The sequence below is a fragment of the Glycine max genome, chromosome 13 (assembly GCF_000004515.6).
Source record: "Glycine max cultivar Williams 82 chromosome 13, Glycine_max_v4.0, whole genome shotgun sequence".
NCBI lineage: Eukaryota > Viridiplantae > Streptophyta > Magnoliopsida > Fabales > Fabaceae > Glycine > Glycine max.
The window spans coordinates 27,892,254-27,907,715 of record NC_038249.2 but is presented as its reverse complement, the minus strand read 5'-3'; the positions used below and the strand labels follow the sequence as shown (position 1 = coordinate 27,907,715).

The window sequence follows — 15,462 nt, the reverse complement described above, 5'->3', positions numbered from 1 at the left end:
TAATTAAAAAATTCACGAAAATTAGAATATTAATTATATTTTTTAGTTTCTATGTCACAATCTTGAACACCAAAAAAAAATAAAGGGAGTATTTTTTAACAATATTATTTTCTTAATTTTTTTAAAATAAAAAATAGTTTAAAACAATTCAAAGTTGATAAATTGACTTAGTAATTTAAAATGAAAAGAGTATTCTTTTTTCTTTATCATATTGGTTGGTGTAAAATAATTATTATTTTTTTATGATTAATCTGCCTACAATCTAATTAATCACCTTTATTTTTGATCTCTTCTTTCAATCATATTTTTTTTCATCTACAAAACTTGAACTCAAATTCTTACTTAGTCATCAAACTTAGATCACTCTAACTACACTAACGACTTGTTAGTAAAAACATGTTCTTTTAATTTCACTTAATCTATTTACTAAAATTATTATATATAAATTAAAATATATATGTAATTAATATTTTTAATTATTAACATTTTTTTATAACTTTTTGATATCATTGGTTTTTTAAAACTATTTTTAATAATTATCTTCTTTCTCATCTATTATTTTAACATTTTCTTTGCCATTACTTTTCTTTCTATATATCATGATAAGTTTAACAAAATAAATTATAAAGATAAAGATAAAATAAATTGTGATAATAATAGTTAATGTTATTTTAAAATGATAAAATTAGTAACATATAAGTTAATAGTCAATGTTTGCTGTTTTCTTTCAATGATTTTTGCTTGCTTAGTTTTTAAAATTGTTATCTTGATCGAACTGAAGTTTAATAGTCTGCACTTTATTTTTGTGTCATCTTAATAGTCTGTACTTATAATCTTTAAATTAATTTATTATTATCTAAGTGGAAACTTGGACAAGTTAGTTAATATAGGCAAGTCCTTGTGCAGATTACGTTATATTTAATCGAAAATAGTACTACATTGATTAATATGCTTTCCAATTATGTAATATTGAGCTTTATAGCTTATTACTATTTTTTTTTTTCACGTAAACCTTAGAATGGAAATAGATTAAGTTGTTGAATGAGAATTTATGACCTAATTTACATTAGGCTCATATCAGGTCAAACTTTGTCAAAAAAAAATAAATTAGGTCTAAAAAAGTTAAATTTTTAATTATTCAAGAAGCCTTTTAGATTTAACAAGCTATCCTATTTTTTCTAAATAAATATATATTATTATTATATTTATTTAATAATATATTAAAATCTTATATTTATTTATCGTTTTAAATGTTAACCATATTGACTTATATAAAGAGTTAAAGGTTAAACTTATAAGTTTATTGAAAGATAAAATTATTTTTTAGGAATATTTTCCCTTTTAATATATGACATTATTTATTATAATTATTGCATTATATATATATATATATATATATATATATATATATCAAAAAATTGTATAAAATATTCTTCTATATGATACTACTAAATATTTCCAAGTCAATGAATATAATAAATTTCAGCTCAAATTAGGAATGCATATGGGGTGGGTTTTACCACACTTGTAATCCAACACAATTAAATTTGAACAAATTGATCTGAGTCGATTTTTTCAAGAAAAAAATTAAAAATCTAACTCAGATCGATATGTTTGTAAACAATTTAGATTGAGTTAGGTCAATAAGTCAAAACATTTAAATTTATCTATTATTTTTTAAAATTCAATATTTTTTATTAAGCTAAATTTTTTTATTAAATGAAATACTGAATACATTACTTATAATTTTTACATTTAGTCAAATAGTAAAAAAAAGATTATGAGAGGAATCAAATTATTAACATCATCATCACATAAGCTAACATACTATATTAAAATTTAAAAATTAAAATATAATAAACAAGCACCACACCCCGGAAGTCAAAAAAATCCAAAAACTAAAACTACTACAATATAATTTGATAATTCCAATGTTCTCAAATAACCAAATGAGTAGTGTCAAGTAAAACTTCAACTAAATTTAAAATAATTGAAATAAATTAAAAATCAAAATAGATGTTCTACAACTAGTTTTGCTGCAATAAATTTGAACTACAAAATTCAAAGAATAATAGTAATTGTTTTTTAAAAATTTAAAAATATATGTTCTATATTTTATATATAATAATAATAATAATAATAATAATAATAATAATAATTTAATACAAATTAACGGATCAACAGATTAAGATATTAAAACTCATAATCCAATTCAAAACTCAGTTGATTTGAACGAACAATGTTGGATTTTAACCAAACTCAAAAAAATATCCAACACAAATTGTTTAAATTGATTTACGTTAATCTGAATTTACAGATGACCCATATTTATGAACACCTAGTTAAAATTAATTTTTTAGCATTTCTATCACATCAATATTTTTTGCTTAATAGAAATATGGGTTTAATTTGCTTTTGACTCCTAATTTTTTTGAAATTTCACTTTCAATCTCTAAATAAAATATTTGATTAATGTTAGTCCTTAAAATTTTTTCGCCATTAAAAACTTTAGTTTTTGTTATCAAGTGTCACCATAAAGTAATAATGCAATAATCACATTGATAACTATGTAAATTGCGACGTCAACTAGTTTGACATAGTATTATTCACGTCTAAATTTTTTTAAACTATATTTTTAGTTACAATAACGATATATGATACGAAATTTGATTGTGCGAACGATTAAGAATGAGATATATTTCATTTTAATTAAAGGATTTTTTTATTTGTTTAATTTCCTTTAAACAGATGATTTTATCTTCCACCTTAGATTCTAATTTGTGTAAGGCTTAATTAAGTTTTTCATACTTAAAATATAGGTTGTTTTCAAATTACTACTTAACATTCATTTTTTTTTCAACCTAGTACCTAAAAATTTTCAGTTTCATTTTACTACCTATCATTAGTCATCTGTTAAGTGATGATGTGATAGATAGAGTGTCACATCATCACGTATTGTCACAGACACTCCATTGTCACGTCATCACTTCAATGACATGATAATCACATATCAATAATTGAGCATGATGACATGACACTTCGAATAAAATAAAGTTGAAATTTTTTTCTTACTCTTACGGTAAATTCCCCTTTACTTAATTTCATCAATTCACGCTAATTAAAAAAAAAAGTTTCAATTTTTAGGGTTGACACTCAACATAAGAACATATAAATTTCACAGCAATTTTACATTGGGACATCAATTTGTCCATCAAACACAGTCAATTTGTAGTTAACATTGTACATGAAAAATTAAAACACATAAACACCATAAAATTAACCCCAATTTGATCCTCTAACGATCCCTACACATGTTCACTTTAACTTCAATTGCAATAAACTTATGTCTTACTTCTAAGCAGGCTCACGTGTGTAGTCTGGTAGTGATAACGGTGTCTCTAGTGGTTCCCTAAAATTCCTTGAGATTTTACTTTGATTGTTCTGCTAGGGTTTTCAAGCGTTAGAGAAAAGGAGAAGGGATTGGAGCCCCAATTTCACTATCTCCATGAGAAGGGAATTTATTTGTTTGCAAACATTATTTCACAAATCACAACGATGCTAATGTGCAAACTTGAGTTCGTGTCCAAATTTCAGGATGATTCAACGGTTAGCGAGTCAAAGATTATAGTTTTAATGGAATAAGTTTGAGTGTATGCGGGAAAAAAAAAAGATTTTGAGGAAGAAGAGAGAACGAATTTGGGAACAATAAAAAACGTAGAAACATATTATAAATGCAAAAACTGATCTAATATGTCTCTATTTATAACTATGATACTCTGAGCCTATTATTTACTCTATTTTTTAATTTTATTATTTTATAAAAATGAACTATATTTTACTCCCTATCAAATGAATAAATAAAACATCTTTTTTTACTTTTTTAAAACATTTATTTTATTTACCTTAAAACCATTATTTTAATTAATAAAATTATTTCTCCTTATTTATTTAATTACAAAAACTTTATTATTTTTTTAAAACTCTATTTATTTTTAAATAAAACCCCTTTTGTCCACAAGAAGTTCTGTCCTCGAAACTTTGCCAAAAGATCGAGAAGAAAGAGATTACACATCTAGTTCCCAATACCAGGTTATGTGTGTAGTGGAAGCTCTTTTCAGTGACTTTGTCGACAAGACTCCTTTGCACTTAGCGACTAAGCCCGACGATTCTCATTTCCTCAATGATAGTATTTCATAAGTGAAGTTTTCTCACGAGAGTGACATCTCAACAATAATATAATGTGAATGATATACTATTTGGAGTTGGGTAACATCGTATAAGACATTGATGACAATCTGAAATAAACAAATAGACACAAGGAAACATGATTGGCCACATGATCGACTCTTTTTTGTTAGACAAGTGGTCTCAGTTATCTTAAGAAGGAGAGTTGAATTAAGATACAAAGACTATTCCCCAATTAAAATTTTACTCTCTCTTTTTGGATTAACAATGCACCCTTAACATGAATTACTCAAAAGACAATTCAAAATAAACTTCTTTCAAGCAAAAGATAAATAACAATAAATAAAAGAAGTTTAAGCGAAGAGAGAAATGCAAACTTGATTTATACTGGTTCGGGCACTTCCCGTGCCTACGTCCAATCCTCAAGCAACCTACTTGAGATTTTCCACTCTCTTTGTAAAACTCATTTTACAAAGTCTGAACCACACAGGGACAACTCTTCCCTTGTGTTCAGGAATCCTTTACAACAAGAGACCCTTGGTCTCTTAATCCCTTTTCAAAAGTAAGAAGAAGAGAAGAAGAAATCTCTCTTGAAAGAGAAAGATATTACAATTGAAGATCAATTAAGATTCCTTATTGAATATAAAAGTGTTTGACCAAAGAATCCTTTTTGAGAGGATAAGAGATTTCAGTTCAAAAAAACTCTCTTAATCTTTTGAGAGGATAAGACTTTTTGGGCAATAAAAACTCTCAAGAATTTTCGTATCCCAAGTCACTTATATATAGGCCTTTGATGATCATTCAAAAACATTTGAAAATATGTGACTATTGGGAGTTATATTTGAAAATCCTCACTGGTAATCGATTACAATAATGGTGTAATCGATTACACAGTTACTTCTGAAGAGTTATGACTCTTCTCATTTGAAATTTGAATATTTAAACACTGGTAATCGATTACCAACTTACTGTAATCGATTACACAACTTTGAAATTTAAATTCAAATTTCTTATGACTGTTTTAAAACTTTCCAAACCTCTGATAATCGATTACAAGCCATGTGTAATCAATTACATGCTTTTTAAAATATTTAAAACCTTTTCAGAAAGCATATTGGCCACTGGTAATCGATTACATCCTCTGGTAATCGTTACCAGAGAGTAAATCTCAATTTAAAATGATTTAGATAAAATTCTTTGGCCAAACCTTTTGTTTTTTCAATTTGGAAACTTCTTCCTAAGATTCTAGAGATCAACTTGATCATATATCTTGATTTTCTTGGATTCTTGTCTTGAATAAAACTTGAGAAGCACTTAATCCTTTGACATCATCAAAATATCTCGCTTCTACATTTTTTAAACATGGGACAATTCAAGAAAAAAGGTATAAGTTTCGAGACTTCAACGCTCCACCAATCCTAATCCACACGTGACTCTCGAGAATACATGATTTACCTACCTTCGAATCTAGGTCTCCTCCCTCAACATGATCTCCTTTACTTCGGTATACATGACTCATGACTCTTACTTAGATTCAAGGGATTCTAACAGTTTTACTCCTGGGTTTCCTACCCGATACTAATTGGGTGATAATTGGATAAGCAAAGCAGACAACTCCTCACTTCCCTAAACTTGTTCAAGCTTAAGGTAATCTTGACACAGATATACTCATGCCACTATATAACTTCACACTTAAGGTTGGGGATTCGATTGCTATTTACGATATCTAACTCTCTAACTAATACACTGGTCACATCAATGGTTTCCTACTAAGGCTCCAACTACTAAGTTAGCTCTAACGGTTAAAATTAAACTCACAACAAGATTCTTAAGAATTCTACCCATTTGTTCTACCTCGGATTCAACTCCTAAGGTTCTCAAACATATCAGACTGACAGTAATGCCTCCAAAATGTGAAGGCGAACATAGGCCACTACTCGACCTCCTACAAACACTCCTCTAAACTTAAAACTTACTTCGGATATTTTACTACTCCAACAAGGACCTACTCGCCTAAGGTACCACTCAACTAGTTACGATGACTGACTTCTCCATGAAACTCAGAGTTTATTCCTTACAAAGACCTCACCAAAGCTTCAACTCACTCGAGTCATCTCTAGCAAGGGTTAAGGTTAACTCAAGGAATCCTAGAACAATTTCTTGGTTCGGCTACTACTTAGGGCCCTCTAATCTTAATCTTAGGTTCCCTCTCATCCTAAAGCAACTTATAGCCAAAAAGGATATATAGTTATCTTTCACCTAGACATAGCATCTCTAAGGGTCATCCTCATCTAACTAAAATGCGTACTAAAACGCCTAGCACAAAAGGTGATCCCCAAAGGTCTATAACAACCTTAAGATACTCCACATACTCCAACCCAACTTGAAACACACTAAAGCACTAATCATTGAAACCACTACAAGAGCTAATTCATGGTGGGAGATCCTATCCATGCATCCCATGGACACATAGGGCATCGATCTTATCAAGACATGACCATGTACACGTAAAAACCACGACAAGTACTAAGGTAGTCATTGGAGCATCCTCAGACTTTGCCCGGATTAAAGGTAAAGAGAACTAAGATCTATCTTAATAATCATACAACTACCATCACTAATCCTTTAGGTCATCTACCTTACGCAAGAACACTCATTCTCGAACCCTACTAACAACCTTACACTCTTTTAAGGTTTCACACTAAGCCTCTTAACTGCTCCTCGTAACTTTTCCAACTACTTTATACTCTTAAACAACTTTATACCAAACATTTCCCAAGAACTATGGTTACAGGTTTCTATAGGTACTACACCTACAAGATTCTCAATCTCACACTTAGGTGGTGAACTAAGCACATCCTCAAGGAACACAAGTACGACGCTCACTAAGCTTGACTTTTTTCTACGGGTAACTAGGATCATGCATACTCGGGTATTTCCTCTCGAAACACCTTAATGTGAATGGCAAGGGCGAAAGTATTTCTCTATTCATGACGAAAGTAACAACAAGACATGTTATCAAGCAGTTTAACAAGGCATGATTGGAAGATGACTAGCCCATAACAAGACTAACACTCGATTGACTAGGAGGCAATAATTTTAAATCAAGAAGGTTCACTCATTCAAAATCAACAACAAATATTCCAAATGAATTCTAGAAACGAAAACATGACAACAATGTACACACATATGGAGATGTCAACAATCGCTTAATTGTGACAGAAACATCAGTAATCTAAGTGTTTGATGTAGGCTCACAACACAAAGAATGAATTATACTCAGGCTTGCAAGTATAATCGAGTTACTTGACTTTAACACGTAACACAAAGAAATGGGTTATACCAGAACTTGAAGGTACGACCAAAAGAATATTCCTTATGAAATATATCATGATAAGGTCATCAAACTATAGGGCATTAGCATCGCTAAAAACAAGGAATCGAGAACAACCATACTATCTATACAATCAAGGTAGGACACCACACTACAAGCATACCTGGAATTATAGATTCCTATAACAAGCATGCAATGTACATACAATAAATAAGAACCAAACCATCATTAATGGTGTATTAATGAATCCCGAGCTTCAACAACCACACTTATGATCACACACAAAAGAATTAAAATACTCACCATTAAAAGTGCTCACATCTCGATCTATTAGCCTCCTAGGGGTGGAGAAGCAGACAAAAACACAACCATTTGCATAATAAACAGGACATTGAAGATAAAACAACAATCTCATAAAAATAAAAAACCTAGGGTACCAAACCGAGAACAATTATGGAGAAATTAATTGAAGCTTGAGATAGGTCTGACGATAAGCAAATGATAATTCTCGCCAGAGATTGAAATCGAAAAATCTGAAACTGCGAAGCTTAATGAACACAATGCACACCTACTTCCCAGTCTTGTTTCGTTTGGAACTAAGAGAGCTTTTATACTCCTCATAGCTCTAATAACATCTTCCTTTTCAAGCTCATCTTGGATCTCCTGCAACTTTTTGATAGAGAGGATGAGTTCTTCATCGATTTCGATGAGGTTTTCACCTTTCTCGAAGACCTTCTCGGCACTGCCCCGGAGAAGGGTCGTTTGCAGTGGAGAGAGAGAATGGGGTTTGGATTAATTGGTTCGAGTTGGTCGTTGTTGGAGCCCAAGAAGAAGGGGTTGGGTGTGGAGCCTATGCTTTTGACCCTTTGCGGGATTGGGGCTTAGGGTTTCCGTTAGTGAGAGGGATGATTCTTGAAGGATGTGAGCGGGCGTGAGTGAGAGAGACACATGCCTTTTGAATAAGTGAGATGCGTTTTCAAAGACGATTCTTAACGAAATAGATGTAGTAATGCATTTTCAAAGACGACTTTTAAAAAATCATCTTTAAAAAATTATAATTATTCATAAAAATATCACCATTTTTTTAAGATGGTTTGTTTATAACCATTGTTGATCAAAAACATTTATTTTAGTAGTGATAATAATATATGCATTTGCTCTTTCAAATTATATAAAATTTCAATTTTAATCCTATTAAATGTGTAAAAATTTAGTTTTGGCCCCTCTTAAAATATGACGTAGAGCCATTAAGTCATATCAAGATCCGCGTAACACCACTATCACATATAGTGGTGAATGACACATTTTTAACATCTAAAATTAATTAAGTCTGTAAAAGAAAAATCACATATGACATACTTCCAAAATTGTGAAACTAAAATAAAATATTTTGAATATAACCTGCTTTTTTAAATACTCGGTTCAAATTATTGAATTGTCAAGGAAAACCTCGTAAAAAAATAGATCTTAGGTCACAAAGTGAAAAGACTAAAATAGTATACTTAACATGAATATTCTTTACATTGATGATTTGACATATTAATCTGTGTCAAATTAAGTGAGTTTCTTTAAGAATAGGAAGAGTTCAAAGCTTTCTCGCCACTTATTTTTTTTATCACTTAAACCAATTACAAACATTTAAAGTAAAATCTTGCGTGTAATAGAATTTCAATTTAGTAAATGTAACTAATGCACTTTAATTATTATATTCAACATATAAAATAAATCATTTGATATTCAATTTTCTTCTTCTGAAAACAAGTATTTCCGTAGAAAATATTATGAGATTAATGTTATCTTTTTCGACAAAGTCTTTTTCACACGCACAATGAAGGAATTGAATCTATACTTAAAAAATGCACTCATCTATCAATTGTATTAGAGCATATATCAAATATTATAGAATCAATATCTCAAGATACACGTTATGACGGCAGCTTTCGGAGTTTCGTTGAACGAGATTTTAACAACCACTGAACCCAGAAGCACGTAGAACAAAGTAGTAGTTAAGTTCAGCTCTAAAAAAAACTAAAAGTTAAAACGTATAAGTACACATGGCACGAAATCTTTTTTCACACATTGACGGATAAGAAGCCTCGAGAAGTTTAACCCTCACCCAAAATCCCACACAAGCAATTTGTGAAGAAAAGCTACGTGTGAGTTCGATGGAACCACACAACAACAAGCCCTTGTAGTGGCCTTGCTTTTGTCTAAACTCTAAAACCATCTTTTGTTAGCTACCATACCTCAATAAATTGGTAATATAGATGTTTGACCACTAGGGTCCCACGGAATACTCTTTATAGGTCTTACGTTGAATTAGAATACAATTTTTGTTGTGTATTTAATTAAGCGCGTCATTGAACCTACCATCGTAGTTGCAAAACATTAAGAATTAAGAAAGGAGAAAACCTCCACCGCATCCTTCCAACCACTCTTAACTAAAATACTAGCCCGAGATCCCATTAATAATTAGTGCATGCTATTTTCCGTTCTTTCAATGTAATAGCGAAGGGAGTTAATAATTGTAATTTATTATTATAAGATGACTTTGTAGATGATAATTGATAAGAAAAGTCATGCATGCTTATGAATATTATTGCTTGATAAAGTGGGAGATAAGTGAAAGTGACCCTAAAGTGCCATTCACTCTTATCCTCCTATAGGAGGGTAACTTGTGAACGTGGAAAGAATTGGGACAGGGGGCTTTATTGTTGGAAAGAGGCCAAGGAGTTATGTACAAAACAATTACGACAAATTGGCTTTAGTGTTAGGGTGACCACTTTCCCTTTGTCCACTAAACTTGTGAATGGTCGGTCATGCTCTTGCCCTCTCTCAAGTTTTTGGAATATCTATTCTTTGCTCCACTTACCTCTCCTCCTATCAACTTCCAAAAGAAGCAAACCCCCTTTTTTCTTCTCTTTGCTTTCTTTTACCCCCACAAAAATCTAAACCCTTTTCTCCCCACTTTTCCAAATGTATTCATATTTATATTTATATGTAAAGCATGAATCCAGAGGCAAGATATATGGTGGGTATGATCTTAAACAAAAGAGGTGAAGGAAATGGTAAACACGCACTAAGGTTTAAACATTGCCTAGTTTGATACGTTACAATTTAAGCATTTGAATAGAAATGGGGTGGGGGTGTTAATAACAATATTCATATTTAACTTGTTAAATAATTACAAACAAATACCTATTGTTCATGCTATAGAACGAACATAGCTCTCTAAAGAATTAATCTTAAAGTCAGAAAGAAGCTCAAGAAATCTCAACAAATCATACTATGTGTGACTTAGGCCTGAAGGCGTGATAAACTTCACGCCTGTTTATGTTGTGTGATGTTAGAGCATTCCGACATTGGAGACAGGGAAGGTCTCCAAAAGAAGAAAGAACAAATATAAAAATATAACTAACTTTCAGCTTACAAGGACTTAAATACACAGATAACGTAACGGTCATAATACAACTAATACACAGTTGTACTAATCTAGAAGCTTCTTGGAAAGGAAAATTACAAAGGATCCATTCTCTAACGGTTACAAAAATCACCAATCGTAGTTATACGTTTGGGCCAATTACTGTCATTTGGGCCTTTTGGTCTGTCAATACCCGCCGTTTGAGAATGGTGATTGTCCTCAATGAGGAAGATAAGGAACGGTATCCAACAGAGCACAAGTATTGTGGATTTTGGAAATCGAAGAGGACAGTGTGCAAGTGGGTTTGGAAGTTGTGTCTATAGGTGACGTGGCTTTGAAGGGCGATGGTGGGTTCAATTCTCCAAGTTGATGTTGGGAGGCTGTTTACACTGGAATTTGGTAAACAACCGCTAGTCTAAGTTAATTGCTTGCGAGACCAACTAGTGAATCTCAGGAGCATGTCATTTGCGTGTTTGCTTTAAACATAAAACCGTTAATGTTCATCATTGCAACAAACACTCACTGGTTCGAAATTTGCAGAAAGTAAAATTGTTTAACAGAAATCGAAATGCTGGAAATAACTAGGCAAGGAAAGGAAAATTCTGACAGAATCGAAAGGCTGGAAGTAAATTAACAAGGGAGGAAAATTGCAGAATGTAAAGGAGCAGTAAGTTCACTCGAACGAATGAACCATTTAAAAGACAGGAATTCTAAAGTGAAGCGTAAATTGCATTGCATTCGAAATGTAAAGTTTACAGAAATTTAAAATGGTTCACAAACAAACATACATTCTCCTTGTGTACTCGTTTCTCTCTGCGCTGGATACTTTGAGTGTATAAGGATTCTGTAGAAATGATTTGCGACCTTGAAATCTAACTAAAAATTGCTATATATAGGCATTCGAAAATAAACTGCCCTAACGGTCGAACACTATCCTAATGCCAAGTGTCCTGCCACGTACATCTCATATGCACATACCTGCTCCTTAGAACGGTTATCCACATTGCTCGAGATCGAACTGATTTGATGAAGATTTGTTCAGAAATTACGCTAAGTCCAGAATTCTTGCTGCCTCGACTTCGACTCGTCCATACACCAGTTCGAATTGCCCAATAGCTCGAAGTCCTCTTTCTTGTCTTAGCTTTGTACTTCGTAAATACTCCTTTGAACCTGGGAATTCCTTCTTAAAGACTCTCCTCTCTTTTCGATTCGAGCAGGTCCTGACCAGGCTCTTGCTCTGTAATACGCTTCGAACCTCGAGACGACATCCAATGCATACTTATAGCACATTTTAGCTCGTCGAAAATATGGGCTAACAAATTGCCCCCAAAAAATGTCTGCTTCGACTCGAGATCGAAGAAAGATGAGAAGTTGACATTTTTTCTCTTCTTCTAACAGTTTCCCTGGAACGACGTCATGATCGCACGTTCACTGTGTAACCGTCGCCTCGATCTCCATTACCCATCATTAATTCCATCTTTCTAGGCAGAGTGGGACACGTGTCACGCTGGGGAGTAAAAAGGGAAATCTGATGTGATTGATTTCTGACCCTTGATTCTTATTATATTATTTTCCCTTTTTTAAAGTAAAAACCTCCATAAATAGCGCCAAAAAACCTCAGAGAAACCCCTTCATCTTCTTTGCTTCCTAAACCCCGAAACCTTTCTTCTTCTCTGCTTCTGAAACCCTTCTTCTTCTTCCTTGCTTCCATTATTTCCGGCGAAACCTTCCTATTTCCAGATAATCGTTATCCCTCTCATCATCAAACTCACCGAATCTCTGAGTTCTGCCATTGTTCTTCGTGAACCCAAGCTCTCACTCACTGATTCTATCAGCTACCCAACCCTTCACGAGAAAATCATCCTTTTTCAGATTTCTCACAATGTCGCAAGGCCAAGCAGTTCCGTTTGCTGGGAAATGGCACCGTTTTACAGTCAGGAACGACGGAGAGAAGGTGGTTCCAGAACCACAAGGTGACGCCGAACACACAGAAATCTGGGAATCGGAGGTGATGATCCCTTTCGCAGTGGAAAGGACAGTTTACGCTTTCGGTGGACCTCTGCCAGACCAAGAGTCACTCTCGAGTTCAATGAACAAGGTATTCCCCTGCTACCCAACTTGCGAACCTAGGATTTTTGATAGTGAGCCTTACAACTTCAACTGCTTAAGCAAACCCCACAAACTCTTTCGATCCGCCCCGTCAATAGCCCATAGGGATTACATACCTTGGCTTGATCGAGTCGAACAAGCGTATGAGGATTTCTGGAAGACATATGGCATATTTGACTTAATACAATTCTCTCGATTTGGTCCTGAATATCGACCAGAAATGCTGATAGCAGCTATGCATTTTTTCGAGTCTTCTACCAACACCTTTCATTTTAAATGTGGTATGATGACCCCCACTCTCTTAGACGTAGCCGCTCTCACAGGCCTTAGGCCTAACGGAGAAACTTATGATCCCACTAAATCTAGTGATAATATTAAGCTAATATATAAGGAGAACACCTTTTCCAAATATATAGCTGAACACAAAGGATCGGTCGAAGAGGAAGTCTCTGATGAAGAGCATGTAGCCTTCTTGACCCTATGGCTATCTCACTACGTCTTTTGCACAAAATCCTTGCAAGTAGCCAAAAGATTTATTCCAATGGCAATACAAATTCATGAAGGTCAGAGCTTTGGATTTGGACGCCTCTTGTTAGCAGTACTATACGAATCGCTTGGTGAGGCATGCGATGACCTGAAGAAATCGAAGGATGGGTCTTCCTTCTTAGTATCTGGGCCTATGTGGCTTCTCCAGTTGTGGCTTAATGCCACTTTCGAACAAGAAATGGGATTAATAATCCCACAAGATTATGCTGAAGAAGTTGCCAATCGCTCGATCGAAGGCCAGAGAGCACTTCGATTAACACCCAAGACCTTCGATCAAAACCCACAAAAGCTGTTCCTCAAGTACATGAAGATTTTTCTGAGTTTTGACAAGTTTCTTCCCCAACATGCTCCATTCATTAGTCGAGAGGTCGGCCCGGCCTGGTTCACTGACGATTTTCCTGCTGTCGATCCGGACAATGAAGAAGAAGTGAATGAAATATGGTCATTTTACTTGAATCCACAGATCCTGTCCTGTCGTACAGGTGTTCAATCGAACTATTTAGGCCTGGTTGGATACCAGCCTAATTTGGTTTCAAGACAATTTGGCCTCTCGCAGATCCGTCCCAAAAGCTTGTTCGAAGATCCTAGAGACGTCATAAGAGGGGCCAATCTTTCAGAAAAGACTTTCAAAAAATTTTTGAAGATTTCTCTTGATGAAAACTATAACCTGCATCCTTTTGAGTTCAACCATTCCCACTTCTGCACCATGGGATTTGTTACCTGGTGGGAGAAATATTATTCGGGCCGTTCGGTTGGAGACACAACTATCATGATCTCCAGACTTGAGAGTGGTTTTACACAACCAACGGTCGAGAATATCCGCTCAAACCTTCAAGCTCGAGGTACTAACTTTTGATTTTTCTAAATTGATATGTATTTTTGCCTTTTCTAATATTCTTACTTTCAGGCAAAACAATCATGACAAAGAAAATTGCTGAAACGTCTCGAGCTGATGTGAGACCCAAGAAACCCACTGGGGTGAAGATCCAAGAATGGAAACAAGAAGAGAAGGTAACTCTTATGAACTTATCTTTTACTCTTAACGTCTTTGCCTCATATTTCTTTATTTTTTCAGAATCATAAGAAAGATGATAGCACCGAGACTACCACGACCTCAAAACGCTCGAAGCGTGTGGTCATCGAATTCGACGAAGAAAAAGATGCAAGTTTTATTCCTAATGTCAATCTTATAACTCTTTTAAGTCTATATTCTGACATTTCTTTACCCTCATAACACAGGAAGAAGAGGAAAGACCTCTTGTAAGAAAAAGAAAATCACCTGAGACTTCGACCAAATCTGCTGACCAAACAGAGACAGGCGATTCCCAGGCTCAAATGCCTAAGAAGAAAAAGAAAGTGAAGCAGATCGAGCCTGAACCTTCTGTGACGGTCGAGGGTGGTGAGCCAGTCAGGAAGAGAAAGAAGAAGACCAAGTCTTCAAAAGAACAAGGTGAGAATCAACCTGCTGACGTCCAACCACCTTCGAATGATGTTGGCGGCGCTGAAACAGAAACTACTCCCTCTATTGCTGAGATGGGCAACCTTGTCGAACAACCGGACTTACCACAAGAACACCCTACCGTCGAGGTATCATTCTTAATATGATTTTAATCATAACTAATACGAAACTATTTGTTAACCTTTTCCATGACAATTCGAATCAGGTACAACAAAATGTTTCTGTAGAAGAAATACCCTCATGTGCTCGAACCTCTCCTGCTCCTGAGACGGATGCAGTGAATGTTGAGGAACAGGGTGAAGGTCAAGGTATTGGACCCAGCAGTCCTCAGGGATCGAATCAGAGAAGTTCATCTGAAGAACACTTTTCCGATGAAGAGGCCATACAAGAGGCTGAAGCTGGAGGTTC

At 34.0% G+C, this 15,462-nt stretch overlaps 1 protein-coding gene across 1 annotated transcript; it reads left to right on the top strand.

The window, feature by feature from the left end:
- Positions 1 to 12,822: 12,822 nt before the first annotated feature.
- Positions 12,823 to 14,878, top strand: LOC121173280 (uncharacterized). The gene is made up of 4 exons (XM_041007936.1): positions 12,823 to 14,437; positions 14,503 to 14,606; positions 14,671 to 14,761; positions 14,835 to 14,878. Exons 1-4 carry the CDS (start codon positions 12,823 to 12,825, stop codon positions 14,876 to 14,878), a joined length of 1,854 nt encoding a protein of 617 aa, XP_040863870.1.
- The last annotated feature ends 584 nt before the right edge of the window (positions 14,879 to 15,462 follow it).

Coding starts and splice junctions, on each gene's coding strand:
- LOC121173280 (XM_041007936.1), top strand. CDS start 12,823: ATGTCGCAAGGCCAAGCAGTTCCGTTTGCTGGGAAATGGCACCGTTTT. Junction 14,438..14,502: donor CTCAAACCTTCAAGCTCGAG/GTACTAACTTTT, acceptor TCTTACTTTCAG/GCAAAACAATCATGACAAAG. Junction 14,607..14,670: donor AATGGAAACAAGAAGAGAAG/GTAACTCTTATG, acceptor TTATTTTTTCAG/AATCATAAGAAAGATGATAG.